Below are 15,603 nucleotides of genomic sequence, written 5' to 3' on the forward strand. Positions count from 1 at the left end.
CCAGGAGGTCTGCGCTGGCTTCCGATGTCATTTGCTGGGCGCCTGTGTGCCGGGAGCTTGGGGCCGTCATACTGTGCTGGCGCTGACCCCAGGCTAGCAGCTCTCGACCAGTGAGCTTGAAGAGCTGGCTTGGAGTCCTGCGGGGAACCCGAATCCTTCAGTCCCTTCCACTTCCTCACCCTGGACCCCTGTTCTCTGTTGCCTCCCCTTAGCCCTCTGGGCACTGCTGGGCACCCACTAGGTGCTTGCTGTGTGTTCACACGCCACGTGAATTGTGCAGATGGGCACAGCTGCATTTCCTTAAAGGGCTGACGCAGTGAACTGCTTTGCTTTCTGCACCTACAAAGGGAGGAACTGTCTGTCCCTCCCTCTGACCCAGGCAGAGAGGGGCAAACTCCACCCTTTGGACTGGCTTTGAGGAGTCTTGGGAGCTAGAGGGGAAAGGTCAGATCTCGGAGTTTCGCTTCGGAAGACGCTTGCCAGGCTCAGAAGAGGCCAGGCTCAGAAGAGGCCACGCTCTCTTGGGTGCAGAGCAGAAACATGGGGAGACCTCATTTCTCTGTTGATTCCTGCTTCTTTGCCATCAGCAAGAGACATGGCGGTATGAGAAGCTGATTCACCACCTTCATATGCCCAAGGGCCACTAAGTGGAAAAGGAACTCAACTTTGGCAGTCCCAGGGGAGGCTGTGCACCTTGTGGGGTGTCACTGGGAGGCCAAGTGGGCTGAGGAAGACCTTGCTATAGTCAGAACTGCCTTAAGGGGAGCGGGCTGCCCACCAGTTAAGACCCCGCCTGGGTCCTGGCGTTGCCCTGGGTGTCAGACTCTGGGTCTAGCTGTCTGCTGATCCCTCCTGGACTCGGCCTTCCAGAAGTGAATGGTTGGCTAGCCTCCCTTAGCGCTGCCATGCTCCGGGTCAGCTGGGTGCATCTCCCAGGTACCCAGCTCAGGAGGCCACGGCATGCTGGGAACCATTCTGAATATCTCCTGCCCCTCTCTCCACATCTGACCCGCCACTGAACGCTGCTCTCTGCCACCTAAGCTTTCTGATGTCTGTTCCCTCTGCCTCAGTCTTCTACCTCTATCTTTATCATCTCCCCGGTGCGGGTCTTCATGACAGGCACCCAAAGGGTTCTGGGAGTGACCGGAAGTCCTGATGGCAGCACGTCTTTGAAGCCTTCTACGTTGCCTTTACGTTAGCCGTATTCCACATTGACACCCAAAGATGACTGTCCAGTGTTAAAGCAGATCTCTGAAGTGGGCACGTGAATGGTAGTCTGACCACGTGGCTCCTCCTGTCTGGAGCCAGGTGCGGTGATGCACACCTGCAATCCCAGGGACTGAGGCAGGAGGACAAGCTCTAGGCCTGAGCAACTCCCTGGGACCCTGTCTCAAAATAAAATATGACAAGGGCTGGCAGTGTGGCTGTGTGGTAGAGCACACCCTCTCCACCCCAGAGTGCTCCTGGGGCACCCTGTGGCTATGACCTCTTTGCGGTACTGTCCACCCCCGTGAAGGCCATGAGGTCCTGAATAGGTGGGGCAGTATCTCACTCACTGCTGTATGCCAGAGCCATTCAGTACCCTGGTGCACAGGAGAGCAGACCCCAGAACCGTCCTGGGGGGCCCTGGTGGCCTCCGGTAAGGAAAGGAGGCCTCGTGGAGTGGGGAGGTTCCCCAGGTGGCCCCTAGGGGTCGCTGGTGCCCTGCACGGAGCTGGTGGCAGCCACTTAGGGCTGGAGAGGCGTGCCCCTGGGGGAGGGGTGTGCTGGGGGAGCCCAGGAAACTGTGGGTAAACAGATCTGAAGAAGTGCCCACTTCACAGAAGATCTGAGACCCAAGCACTGCTTTGACATTAAAGGAGGACAGCTAATTTAAAGATAACATGGAAGCCTTCAAAGAAACATGTGCGCAGCCAGGCCTGCGGGCCACACCCAGAGTCCAGGAGTCTGCTCACTCCCAGCTGCGAGGACTGAGGACCGCTTTCCAGCAGAAGTTTGAGACACAGGAGGTTCTAACTGCTCAGTGCCCTTGGGGAAGGATTGGGGGACGAGGCTGGCCTCATCACGACAGCTTGCTGAGTAAGCTCTTCCCCAGGAAGGTGTGGGGAAGCGCCTCAGCCTCTGGGTAGCCGGTGCCTGTGCAGGGGCATCCCCAGCGCTAAACAGGGTGCTCCAGGTGACTCTGGCCTTCTCTCCAGGCCCAGTTTTCTCTGTGCTTCTTGCCAGTCCTCCACCTGAATGTCCCACCCGTGCCCAAATCCAGCCCCTCTTGTCTTCTGGATCACCCCGACCCTGCCTGCTCTCACCTCTGTAGCACCCCCAAGGCCCAAGATGTGTGGCCACTTCTTTTTATTTTTTTATAGTTGTGGGTGGACAGCACGCCTTTATTTTATTGTTTATTTTTTTAATGCGGTGCTGAGGATTGAACCCAGTGCCTCCCACGTGCTAGGCCAGCGCTCTGCCACTGAGCTCCAGCCCCAGCCCTGTGTGGCCGCTTCTTGACCATGCTGTTCTTGCCACAGCTGACCATGTGTCCCAGCACCCCGCAGGTGTGTCTGTCACTGCCTGTCACCTGTATTACTGTGGTACAGTAATAGAAGCAGTTATAAAAAATAATATGGCACCTACTGCATCCCAGACCTGGTTCTGAGTGCTTCACTTACATTGACCCACTTAGTCCCCATTCCTTTCTGTGAGGTAGGTGCTCTCTATACCCATTTTACAGATGAAGAAACTGAAGCATACAGAGATTAAGTAACTTTCCTAAGGTCACACAGCTCTCAGGTGGCAGAACCAAACAAGTGTTCCCTGAATGTCCCTCTTCCTCCTCCCTTGTACTCACCTCTACCAGGCCCCAGCATCCGAGAGCCTCTGTGATCTTGTCTTCTACCAACCTAGAGGTCATCGGAGTCCCCTGCTGGCAGCCGGGGGCCATTCAGACCTCGCTCTGGGCATTCCCGGCTCTTGTGTAGCCTGCCCAACAAACTGTTTCTGCAACCAAACTGGACCCCATTTCTGGGCTTCCCCCCAGCATCTCCTCTGCCATCAGTCTCCATACCCAAAGCCTCCCGTCCCTCAGAGTCTGCCCTCAGTGCCACCTGCTGCTGCAGGAGCCTTCACTGACCCCCTGCCCCATAGTCTTTCCTCCCTCAACTCCCCCACTTCAACCCCCTTTTGTGGTGGCCCTCGTCACTTACTGCCTTGAAGATGTGTCTTCTTTCTGGAACAAGAGTGACAATTCTGGGCGAGAGGAAGTGGTATCCCCCCCCACCTTGTGAACATATGTCGAGAGGATGCTTTTGTGTTTTCATCTGGACTCACTCCTGCATGTCTGTGGCATTGGCCTGGGGGCAGGAAACCTGGTTTCTAGTCCTATCACCCTGATGGCTGTGTGATCTTACGCAAATCACTTGCTATCTCTGTGCCATAATTTCCGTATCTCCAGAAGTAGATATCAGTACTCAGAAAAGATCACAGTTTAAAATGCAGCTACAGGGCCCTGTGGGACACACAGGCGACGTGGGAGAGGGAAAATGAAGTTCAGCAGGTGGCAGGGCTGGTGTGACCGTCGCCTTGCTCTATTTGATGGGACAGGAGGGAAAGGCTATAGACTTATCATGTTAAAAAAAAAGAAAAAGGAGCTGGTGAGGCGCAGGGAGGAACACGGATGCAGGAAGAGTCCATCCTGGCAGGAGGCTCCCAGGACAAGGTTGCCTCCTCCTGCAGCCCCGGGGGCTCAGCTCAGCACGCTGACATTTGGGACTGATGGTTCTCTGTGGCATGGCTGTCCCGGGTACTGCAGGAGGGTCAGCAGCATGCCCAGCCTCCACCCACTCCCCAGTGGTCACCAGAACTGTCTGTCTCCAGGCATTACCAAACAACTCCTGGGGGGCAAACTTGCCCCTGGTTGGAATTTCCGAGTTATCCCATTGGGCCTTTATTGGATACCTACTGTGTGCCTAACACTGTGACAAAGCATCTGACCACAGGTCTGGGTTTGGAAGTTAACACTTACAGTGACACGGATGGCACATGCCTCCCAGAGACTCGGGAGGCTGAGGCAGGAGGATAGCAGGTTTGAGGCCAGCCTCAGCAACTTCATGAGACCCTGTCTCAAAATAAGTCAGTAAAAAAGAGCTGGGGACGTAGCTCAGTGATGACAGTGAAGGAGCCTGACTGTGCGTGGAGGTGGAGATCCAGAGGGGAGCCCAAAGGCCCCCACGGCAGCCTGCAGGCCGGGCCCTGAAGAGGAGCAGGCCAGGTGGGACCAAGGGAAAAGAGGGGGCGCTTGAGGTGCAAGGAGCAGCCCGAGCCAGCACGAAGGGCAGGCTCAGACAGGACCGCTTTGTGACACGGAGCCTTCTTTGGCTCTTCAGTGTGGAGGACGCGTTTGGGGGAGCGGTGGGCAGGAAGGTTAGCTAACAGTCCGGCGTGTTGATGGTGGACTCCGGGGCTGACGGGGGCTGCAGCTGCGTGTCTAAATGCCGGCCTCCCGCTGACCTCCCTCAGCCACGCCCTTGGCCTCTGTGGCCTTCGCACCCACACTGGCTGGGTCAGTGGGAGCCCAGGGGGCCTGTTCCCGACTGCTCAGAAACCATAACTGGTCTGTTTCTACAGGTGATCAACCCGAAAAAGAAAATGAAGAAAAAGAAATACGTGAATTCCGGCACAGTGAGTAGCCGCCCCCTCTCCACAACCGGGTAACAGCGCTAAGTCCCAAGCTAGGTCTGGGGACACAGAGCCTCTGCTGCCTGCAGTCACCTGCAGAGGGTGGGAATCTGTCCCTGAAGGACTGTGCAGATAGGGCAACAGTCCCAGGGGTGGACGTGCAGACCTGATAACAGGTGTTGGATTGGGCTGAGGAATCACAGAGAGACTGCGGCAGGACTTCCTGCAGGAAGAGGAAAAAGAGCTGTTTGTGGGGAATTCCCCAGTTGGGTGCTTTTCACAGGTCGTTTCCCTGCAAGGCAGACGTGAGCACCCGCTTGTCATGAAGAGGAAGCAAGGCTGCCAGCAGGAAAGTGACTCAGCCAGGGTCACACAGCCCGAAAGGCATAGAGATGGGATCAGCTCCACCTTTGACTCTAGGCCTGACCCCTGCTGGCAGCTGCTGTGGGCACTGCTCCTGCTTGACCACAGCCATCCTGGGTGACACCCAGGTCCAGGGGCTTCTGAAGGGTGGTCTTCAGAATATTCATGCACTTTTCCAACACGTATTCTGAGTGCTGCCACGAACCGAGCTTTGCTATAGGCACGGAGTACAGCCCGGAACACGGCAGACCCAGGCCCTGACGCTTCTGTTCTGGTGGGGGGACAGAGAGAACAGACATGCACGTTTATATGTACACACACACACCACCTGTGACGGCCATTTCCCAGTATTTCCCAGTCTGCACCAGAAAAAAAAAAATCGTCCAGGATCCAGGGTGCCTGTGAATATACAGATGCCTGGGCGGGTTCCCAGGGTCCCGTCTTAGGAGCTCCAGCCCAGGACTCTGTTGGTGCTTCTCATTCCTTACCATGTGCGGAATCCCTGGGGATCTCATTAAAATGCCAAGAATCCGCACTTCTAACCAGCAGCCACCACACTTTGAGAGTAGCAAGACCTTCATATTTTTGGTACCAGGGATTGAACCCAGGGTCATTCAACCCCTGAGCCATATCCCCAGCCCTGTTTTATATTTTATTTAGAGACAGGGTCTCACCATTGCTGAGGCTGGCTTTGAACTCTTGATCCTCCTGTCTCGGCCTCCCGAGCCGCTGGGATGACAGGCGTGCGCCACAGTGCCCGGCCTGAGCAGCAAGACTCGAGTGTATCCAGACGTACAGTCCCAGAGCCTGGGAGTGGCGGGTGGAGAGGGCGGCCGTTCCCTGGCTGCAGGTAGACTCGGGTGAAGCGGTGAATTCAGATCCCTGAAACCTGCTGTAGTTGGCCAGGGTCCCCACCTGGGCTGCAGGTGTGGTCAGAGCCCCCAGGGAGCCGGGTCCTGACCATCAGAGGGGGAGCTGCTGCCGGCGCCTGTTCCCTTGAGTCTGAGTCACACGCTCAGGAGGCTCAGCTGTCCCTCCAGGTGCCTAACATCGTGAATGGGGACACCTGGGGCCCAGCTCACCGCAGACCCTCCCTTTGTTCAGGCTAATGGCTCCTGGGCCCCACACACCCAGCAAGCTGGTGTAGGTGGCCAGGGCTCCCAGGCTCCCAGGGACACCGGTTCTCTGTGCGAGAGGCCCTGTCCCACTTCCCTGCCTGGAATGCCCAGTGTCATGGTCTCCCCGACCTGAAGCCCGTGTCGTAATGAGCTGCCCGTTGCTGCCTGTCTTGGCAAAGCAGTGCCACAGCTGCCAGGGGCAGAAAGCGAGAGGGTCCCAGACAGGCTGCTCCTGAGGGTCTTGGGTCTGAGGGAGGTGGCTGAGAGATACCAGAGCGTTGAGGAGGAGCAGGCGAGGCTTAAGATAAGCACAGATGCGAGCCCCTCTCAGGGTCAGCAGAGGTGCCTGGAAGCGTGGAGCTGGTCAGCATTGGCAGGAAGACCCTCTTGCCCTCCCTGCCCCACCCCAGAGTCCTAGGACAGGAGAGCCAGCACCCATTCAGAGAACACTTGTGCCCTTGGCCTGGGCCCCTGTGCTCCAGTGACAGATGGGATCCTTTAGGATGCAGTTTGACATCAAGATTAAGAGTGCAGACTGGCCAGGCGTGGTGGCGCACACCTATAATCCCAGCAACTCGGGAGGCTGAGGCAGGAGGATTGAAACTTTGAGGCCAGCCTCAGCAACTTAGAAGGCCCTAGCAACTTGGCAAGACCCTTTCTCGAAATAAAAAATAAAAGGACTGGGATGTGGCACAGTGGTTAAGCACCCCTGGGTTCAATCCCTGCTGGTGGGGGGCTCTGGAATCAGACCCCATGCTCAGCTCCCCACCTCGCCACGTCCTGGCAGATTCCTAGATGTATTATGTCACCTTTTGGGGCCTCAGTTTCCTTGGTTGTAAAATAGAAATAGTAATAGTGCTTCAGAGGGTGGTTAAGGGCATGGCATGCAGTAATGGGGCAAACTGGCTCACACCAGGTGCTCTGTACCAATGTCGGTTGTCACATGGTGTCAGGGACCTTCTCCCCACCCCCTGCTTCCTACTAACCAAGCTCCCTTTTGTTTTCAAGGTCACCCTGCTCTCCTTTGCCGTGGAGTCGGAATGCACCTTCCTAGACTACATCAAAGGAGGGTGAGGAGAGTCAAGGCCCCAGGGAGGGGGAGGGGCGCCCGCTCTGACTGGACCCCTGGCCCTGCGAGTTCCTGGCGGAAGCCTGTGACCCTGGGCTCTGAGCACACCCCCGTGTCTGACCTGAGACAGCTGCTCCTCAAGAGCCCTGCACACCTCTAGATCCTGAGCTAGAAAGGCCAACCTGAGTCGTGTCCCCATGTAGAGATGGACCCTGGAGGTGTTAGGGACTCCATGACAAAAGAACCAAGGGCTTGGGGAAGTAGAAAAAGCCCCGGACTAGGAGTCAGGCAACCCCAGCTCTAGGCCCCTCTTTGCCATAAAGTTGCTGGACTGTTTTGGACAAGTTACTTTTGCACACAGAGATTCTGTGTAGTAGGTGAGTTCCAAGGTTCCCTCTGGCTCTGAGCATGGGGACCTCTGATCTGTCAGGGCGGAGCCGTGATTGCTCGCTGTTATCAGGGATCATCTGTAAGGGGCAGTAGGATTGGGGGAGGAGCAGGGGAAGGTCCCGAGACAGCAGGTGGTCAAACACGAGTTTAAGGAGCAGATGGGACCAAAGGGGATGGCATCTGGGCCCAGACAGGCAGTGAAGCTTGGCCAACAGCTGGTGGAAAGAGCTGACTCTAAGGGGAGGGCCTGCCCGGTGTGATCCCTGCCGGGACGGGTGCCAGGCCAGGGCGTGGGCAGCTGAGAGCCCACAGGGGCAGGCAGGTGAGCGACTGCACCTGCCTGGAAAGGAGACAGGCAGGGGCAGCTGCCAGAGAGGTTGGTCCCCGCCACGCCGGCACTTGGCTGCCTGGTCCTCCGGGGCAGAGGGAGAAGTCAGGCCCGGGATGACACACACTTTCCCAGGACTGACTCCCTGCATCCTTGAGCTTGCGTGGTCTCAAGGTTGCAAGCTGTCCTCGCCACAAGCACACACACACACACCCTTCTTGCGTCACCAGCGGCCTCTGGCCCTTCTTGGCTGGCCCCGCTCCCCGCCCTGGCTCCCATCCTCCATCAGGACTGCTGCCTTTGAGCAGGGGCCCCTGCCTTCCTGGTAATCTTCAAACCATTTCCATCCCGCTCCTCCTCTCATTTGCATAGTGCCTGCCACTGACAGAGCGAGGGGGCGAGGTGCGGACCTCACCTCCATGTCACACGCCTAGATGGTGGCAGGCTCCCACCCTTACAACTTGCTGCCTTTGGTTCCACAGTGATTAATCCTGGCCCTCCCGGCCCGTCACTTCCAGGCGGTGTGATGACCTTGGAGATGGTGAGCGAAGGGCCGCCTGGGAGGGGCCGCCCTCAGGTCAGGCCACCAACGCTGGCACCTTTGCCCAGGGTAGATTAGAGCCCGGAGCCCGCCCTCCCTCCCCACGCCGCTCTCTAAACTCTCTGGAGAACCCGAGCGAGCGAACTGGCTCCGCCAGCAAGAGCCTGGCATGCGTGTCCGGGCAGGAAGCTGCTGCAGGCACTTGTCTAGGGATCCTCTCCTCCTGGTCCCTGGCCTGCTGCATGCTCCCACCAGGACCCCAGAGGAAGGTGTGGACACCTGAGCCCCGAGGCAGAGGACGAGCTGGATGCTCGGCAGCCGCGTTCTGCCCGTAGGCAGGAGCGATTGGGCTGCAGGGAGCAGTTTCCTACCGAAGGGGCTGCTTTCCAGTTGCTTGCTTCCCCCCAATAATTTTTAGGACGCAGAGCAGGACAGACTATCAAAAAGTCGGAAAAGGCCCTCACCCTGTTTTTGGAAGAGCCAGCCCAAGGGTGCCTCAGTTGTTGTCATGCAGGAACCACTGGGAGCAGGGCTTTTACCCTCTAGATGTCTCCTTTCCTCTAACAAAGGCACACGGTCTTCCACACTGAGAGGTGACAAGGAACAGCAGAGAGAAATGAATAGGGCAGATCAAATGCTGGAGCAGGTGATTCCCAACCTCAAGGCTTCATTCAAATACATGCTTGGTTTTCATCTCTGGGATGGCCCGGGTTGGGTGAGGAGATGATCCACACAGTCATTCAGGGCTCCAGGCTTTTGTCTTCCTGTGGTCCCTTCTACCCTAGAGACAATGCTCTACCCCCCAGCCTTCGGGAGAGGGGGAAGAATGAAGAATGCGTGTGGTGGGGGGAGATCTGTCTGGCCAGCAGACTGACTTGAATCTCCTGTTAACCATGTCCTCGACCTTTCTCAGGGACAAGGGTCCCACGAATAGCAGCGCAGCTGTGATCAGGTGGAGTCAGCTATGGTTTCTGGTAGGGACCTTCTGCTAAATGCAAGTGAGATGAGGTCTGCCTCCTCACATGCCCCGTAGCCCCAACTCAGAGCACTCCCCAAATATGATCCCACCGCCCCCTCCTCACAATCCCTGGATTTTTGTTAAAGGGACAGATTCTGAATTGATATGTCTGGACTGGAGCCCTGGAATCTTCTCCCTGGTGATCCTATGCTCACTGCATATGAGAACCACAAGACTAGACTTCATCAGGGGCTCAAGTATTGATCAACTTTGTTCTGTCTGTATGGGGCACAAATCCTGGAACACAGCCCTCAGAGAGTATCCACCCTGAATCTGAACCCTCAAATCATTCTAGAAATTTTTTTTTTTGGGTGCTGGGGATCGAACTCAGGGCCTTGTGCTTACAAGACAAGCACTCTACTGACTGAGCTATCTCCCCAGCCCTGAAATTTTTAAACATATGCAAAAGTGGAGAGGAGGCATAATGAACTCTCAAGGCCCCTCCCGGTGGCTCTGTCAGTCATCAGCACACCCAGTCTTAGCTGACACACCCTCCCCGTCATCCATCCCCAGAGGTGTCAGACTGTCTCTCTAAACTATAGGGACTCTTTCTTTGTAAAACATTGCCACAGTACCCGAATCACTAAAACAAACCCTAATCCATAATTGGTAATAATACCATAATCACTAAAAAAGTCAAACAGTTCCTTAGTACCAAATATCTAGTCAGCGTTCAAATGTCCCCCATTGTCTTACAAAGTTTTTATTTTAATTTTTTTTAGTTGTTTTTGGACCCTTATTTTATTTATTTGTTTATGTGGTGCTGAGAATCGAATCCAGTGCCTCCCATGTGCTAGGCAAGTGCTCTACCTCTGAGCTGCAGCTGCAGCCCCCTCTTATAAAAGTTTTTAAAATTGTTCTGGTTGAGTCAGGAATCTAGGCAAAATCCACATTTTGATTGGTGGATTTATTTCTTAATTCTCTCTTCGTCTGTTGGTTCCCCCAAGCACATGAAGGGCTTGCTCAAATAGATTACTGCATCCTTCAAGAGATTCTGACTCAGGAGGTCCAGAGAGGACCCAAGATTCCCAGGTTCCCAGGTGACGCGATGCTGCGGGGCCTCTTGTCCAGTGTGGACCTCTCTCCCACTTGGGCTCCTCTGTGGTTTCCCCCAGGCTGGATTTTGCTGGCTGCATCCCACATGGTGTCATCTAGCATGTGCTTCTTTCCCTTGTATCTTTTTTTTTTTTTTTCCTTTTTCCCCTCTCTGGCTTTGGTATGGGTTTTGAACCCAGAGGTGCTTTACCACCAAGGCACATCCCCAGCCCATTCCATTTTATTTTTTATTTTGAGTCAGGGTTTCACGAAGTTGCTTAGGACCTCGCTAATTTTTTTTGAGGCTGGCTTCAAACTTAACGATCCTCCTGCCTCAGCCTCCTGAGTTGCTGGGATTACAGTGTGCACTACCACGCCTGGCTGTTTCCTGTATTTCCCATAAAAACAAAGAAAAAGCTTGGTAGATAACCCCAGAGGCTCAGTCAGATTCTTGGCAAGACTGCTTCTTGGGTGGTATCCTGCCTGCCCTTCCCTCAGGGGACGCATCATATGTATTTGACTCTTTTTAGTTACATGTTTTAATCCTGAATCTGACTCCAAGTTAGACTAGAAACCCATTGAGGCCAGACCTCACGTGGCCCACTCAGGTGGACCCAGAGGGCAGGATTCAGGGAGGAAGGGAATGACCATGGCCTTGTGCCCACACAGAACAAAATCACCTTCCAAGAGCCTTTGCACTGCCTGACTCCCGTCGCACAGCTCAGGGGAGACCTCTGGGGGAGGCCTGAGTGGTGTGAGTGTCCCAGCCTCTCAGAGCTGGGAGGAGATGAATGGCTTCCCCAAGGCACGTGCCTGGAGAGGGGCAGCCAGGTTCTCCCCTCCCTGCCCAGCAGGGTCCACCTTCCCCACCGCCCTCCCTCTCTCCAGGTGACTCCTGGCTGTTCTCCCTCTTCTAGGACCCAGATCAACTTCACGGTGGCCATTGACTTCACAGCCTCCAATGGTGAGTGGGGGATGGGCAGGGCCGGGGGAGGAGCTCCCTAGGGCTCCCTAGGGCTGTGGACGTGGACCTGACTGAGCCACTTCCTCCACACTCTCTGGCCGCTACCGAAAAAGAGGTAGTGAAGCCTGGAGGACCAAAGACACAACCAAGATGGCAGCGGTCTCCCTAGGTCAGACCACTGACCTAACACATCTGGGCTCCAGGCATCAGGCCCTGGTCTTGCCCTCCTCCTGCGTGTCAGAAACCCCTCTTAGGGCTGCGGGCCCAGCATCATGGGGTGCTGGCAGAGCTGGGGGGCTTAGTAATTGTAACAGTGATGACACCTATACAGATAACACCTGCTTCATTCTCTGCACTCCTCGGAGGTGGGAACTGTTATCCCCGTTTTACTGATGAGGAGACTGGGGCTGAGGTTACGGAACTCAGAGGAGGCCACACAGCCTAGTGGGAGGTAGAGGCCCCGGGGGTCCCTTGGTCATCTGTCCCGCCTCTTAATGGTCTGGTGAACCCAGCTGGTGAGCTGAGCAGGGAGCGTAGGCACCAGGATGGACGGAAGCTGGGAGGCCCATCAGGGGGCTTCAGAGGACAGTGGCCCTGTGGAGGACAGAGTGAGGTGAAGGCCCAGCGGCTAGGATGCACTGAAGGCGGTGAGAGATAAAGGAGCCAAGGAAGGATAGGTGTACGTTAGGGGGCCCTTCCACACTCCCTTCTGCATTCTGAGCCTGGGGTCCAGGCCAGCAAATGTCCCGTGTCCTGTGTCGCAGGGAACCCCTCACAGTCCACGTCCCTGCACTACATGAGTCCCTACCAGCTGAACGCCTACGCGCTGGCGCTGACTGCCGTCGGGGAGATCATCCAGCACTACGACAGCGACAAGATGTTCCCTGCCCTTGGCTTCGGGGCCAAGCTGCCCCCCGACGGCAGGGTGTCCCACGAGTTCCCGCTGGTAGGAGGTCCCGGGAGGGTGGGCTGGGTGCTGACTAGGCTGGGGGCGTGGTGACGAGCCTGGGAAGGCGTGGCCCTTCTGCTGGGCCTAAGGCCCTGAGGCACAGCCGCTGGGGGCTCAGTGGCCCGCTGTGCATAGGGGCTGGTGTCAGGCCCCTGGAAACCCACTCCTCACTCTCCCTCACGTGAGCGCCTCTCCTCCAAGTCTGGAGCTGCCCACGGCTGGCTCCGGCCTCCGTGTTCCTGAGAAGATGCAGGTGGAGGGGACCTAACCCCAGGGACCCAGAAAAGAAGATAATAATAGATAATAATGGGGGTAATTCCAGATGCTCCCGAGCTGGCGCTGAGATGGGGTGAGGAGGGTTCCCCTGGGGCCACAGACCTGGCACCATGTGGGGCTCCTTGGCTCTGTGTAGACGAAACTCAGACCACTTCCCTTCTTCCCATGAGTGCGGACAGTCAGTCGTCACTGTTAGGTCCCTCCTATGCCTGGATATGCCAGAAGCCATGCTGGGGACACAGCAGCCACTAGCCCTTCTTGAGTTAGTCGTCTGAGGGTGCAGTGGGTTTGCCAGTGTCCCTGAGGGACGGACCTGGCTCTCCGGGGCTTTTTCTTTTTTTTTTTTTTTTGGTACCAGGGATTGAGCTCAGGGCCACTCAACCTCTGAGCCACCTCCCCAGCCCTTTTTTTTATATTTCGTTTAGAGACGGTCTCACTGAGTTGCTTAGGGCCTCCCTAAGTTGCTGAGGCTGGCTTTGAACTCACAGTCCTCCTGCCTCAGCCTCCTGTGAGCGGCTGGGATCACAGGCGTGCGCCCCTGCTCCGGCTCTCCAGGGCCTTTTTGAGTAGAGACTGGGTGAGCAGCAGCTTTGTTCCCAGCTCCCCTGGAGGGCAAGGAGCAGGTTTGGCCCTTCAGGGTGGCCCTGGGGGTCCTTCCCCTCCCCCAGAAGAGCCTAGCAGAGCCCAGGCTGCTGGCTGTGCTCCCGGAGACCACCCCCACCCTCGTCCTCCCTGGGCTCAGCCTCCCCATCTTCTGTGCCCCAGAACGGCAACCAGGAGAACCCCTCGTGCTGCGGCATCGATGGCATCCTGGAGGCCTACCACCGCAGCCTGCGCACCGTGCAGCTCTACGGCCCCACCAACTTCGCCCCCGTGGTCACCCACGTGGCCCGGTGAGTGCGGGGCGGCAGGGCCTTCTGCTTCACCTGCCATCTCTGGATCGTGCACCCTCTTCCCGCGGACTCCCTTCCAGTGAGCCCTGACTCTGAAGAGACCCCTCCTCTCCAAAAACCTGTCCCCACCAATGTTCGGGGTCCTTGTTGGGGGACGCAGGCCAGGGGCCCGGGAGAGACCGTGGCCTTTGCCTGCCCCACCCAGGAACGCGGCGGCCGTGCAGGACGGCTCCCAGTACTCCGTGCTGCTCATCATCACCGACGGGGTCATCTCGGACATGGCGCAGACCAAGGAGGCCATCGTCAACGTGAGCCGGGAGGGCGGGGGCGCGGAGGGAGGAGTCGGGCCCAGGGTCGAGCCTCCTTCTTTAGGGAAGCACTGGGTGGGGGCGTGGCTCCTCTCCCAGCGCCCATCCGGTCCTGGCTGCTGGCTGCAGTGTCTGCTGGCACTTTGGGAGGGCCAGGGTCGGGGGTCTGGTGGATGGAGGCGGCCCTGGGCCAGTGAGGTCTGGCTGCTGAGTTCTGTGCCCGCCTCTCAGTCACACCCGGTGGTCCCTCCCCGCCAGAGGCCTGTGGCTCCCTCACTCACCCGTCTCCGGCTGGGCCAGATAGAGGAGGTGTTGGGCCCCGGCAGGGGAAGCCATGGTTCCGCCTACTTGGTGGTCCAGTAAGAGGGCCCAGCCACAGCTGCCCTGGTCCTTCCTCCAAGCCGCAGAACAGAGGGGCCCACATGGTGAAGCCCAGCAGCAGAAGAGGGGCCGGGTGGTCACAGAAGCAGGCCTGTGACCCACTCCCCTCTGCCCCGCCCCCGTCCCTCCTTCCTGGGCCTTGCCTGGGTTCCCTTCTCCCTCTCCCTCCCCCTTTGCTGTGTCTCCCTGTCTGTCCTTTACCTGGCCTTCTTCTTTGGTCCCACTCTTCCTGCCCCTGTCTACCATCTCTCCTTTCTTTCCACTGGCCTCTCGTGGGGTCTGATCTTCCCCCACCCACCCTGCTGTCTCTCAGGCTGCCAAACTTCCCATGTCCATCATCATCATCGGCGTGGGCCAGGCAGAGTTCGATGGTGAGTCCTCTGGTCCCCTCTGTCCTCTCTACCCCTCCCCTCCGTGTTCCCCAGAGCCCCAGGGCCCTGTGAGCCCAGACAGTGTCGTGCCGAGGCGTGTGACTGTCCGGGTGAGCGTGCAGACATGAGGGTGCATTTGTTTGCGCAGACAGGGGTGTGTCAGGGTGTGCGCCCCACACCCTCACCCCAAGGCTGTGGTGAGGAGGCCCCGGCCACTCCTTTCTCCTCCAGCCCTGGAAGCCCAGGGAGGGTGGGGAACAGAAGCCCTGGGCTGGGATCACCCTGGGCTCTGAGGTTGGGCTCCTCCTGCCTCCTGGCCTTGGAGTCCTCATCTCCAGCATAGGGGCATGGGCACATGGTCTCTGTCCTGGGGTAGCCTGGGATTGGAGGACAACTTCGCAGACCTGTCCTGCCATTAACCCCTCCCCCTCCATGTCGCTCCTCCCCACACAGCCATGGTGGAGCTGGACGGGGATGACGTGCGGATCTCCTCCCGGGGGAAGCTAGCGGAGCGGGACATTGTCCAGGTGAAGCCTAGACCCTGCCTGCCTCACGGGAAGTGCAGACTAGACCTGCTGACCTCCTGTGGGCTTCTGCAGGCCTCCTGGGGAGGGGCCCTGGGGAAGGCACCAGGAGCCCCACAGTGGCCTGGCCACCACAGAAGGGAACAGGAGTCTGTCCCTCCAGTCACACTTCTCCCTGGGCTGGGCTCCTTGCTGTGTCAGTCTCACCCCTCCCATTGCTGGTGCCCCCAGAACCCAGGACACTCTGCCAGCACCCCCTGAACCCCAGGCTTTCCTGGCCAGCACTTCCTGTTGTTTTCTGCCTGGTGGCCTCCCAGTGACATGCAAACCTCTTGAAGGTGGAGGTGCTCTTTAGTGTCACCACACCCTTCTGAGGAAAGGGCATTGCTGGGTCAGTGAATTGGTGT

At 57.5% G+C, this 15,603-nt stretch overlaps 1 protein-coding gene across 5 annotated transcripts in view; it reads left to right on the forward strand.

Annotated features, from left to right (window-relative positions):
- Cpne5 (copine 5) overlaps positions 1–15,603 on the forward strand; it is an 88,603-nt gene that overhangs the window by 70,765 nt on the left and 2,235 nt on the right. For 4 of the 5 annotated variants that reach the window (XM_047558183.1, XM_047558185.1, XM_047558186.1 and 1 more), the window contains 8 exons: positions 4,618–4,671; positions 7,158–7,219; positions 11,448–11,494; positions 12,259–12,440; positions 13,485–13,612; positions 13,818–13,920; positions 14,615–14,672; positions 15,126–15,199. In XM_047558183.1, the coding sequence (XP_047414139.1) occupies positions 4,618–4,671; positions 7,158–7,219; positions 11,448–11,494; positions 12,259–12,440; positions 13,485–13,612; positions 13,818–13,920; positions 14,615–14,672; positions 15,126–15,199 (708 nt within the window). Of the gene's footprint in view, positions 1–1,963; positions 2,080–4,617; positions 4,672–7,157; positions 7,220–11,447; positions 11,495–12,258; positions 12,441–13,484; positions 13,613–13,817; positions 13,921–14,614; positions 14,673–15,125; positions 15,200–15,603 lie in introns of those variants that run through there. The other variant, XM_047558188.1, reaches the window with a different exon arrangement.

The sequence above is a fragment of the Sciurus carolinensis genome, chromosome 7 (assembly GCF_902686445.1).
Source record: "Sciurus carolinensis chromosome 7, mSciCar1.2, whole genome shotgun sequence".
Classification (NCBI taxonomy): domain Eukaryota; kingdom Metazoa; phylum Chordata; class Mammalia; order Rodentia; family Sciuridae; genus Sciurus; species Sciurus carolinensis.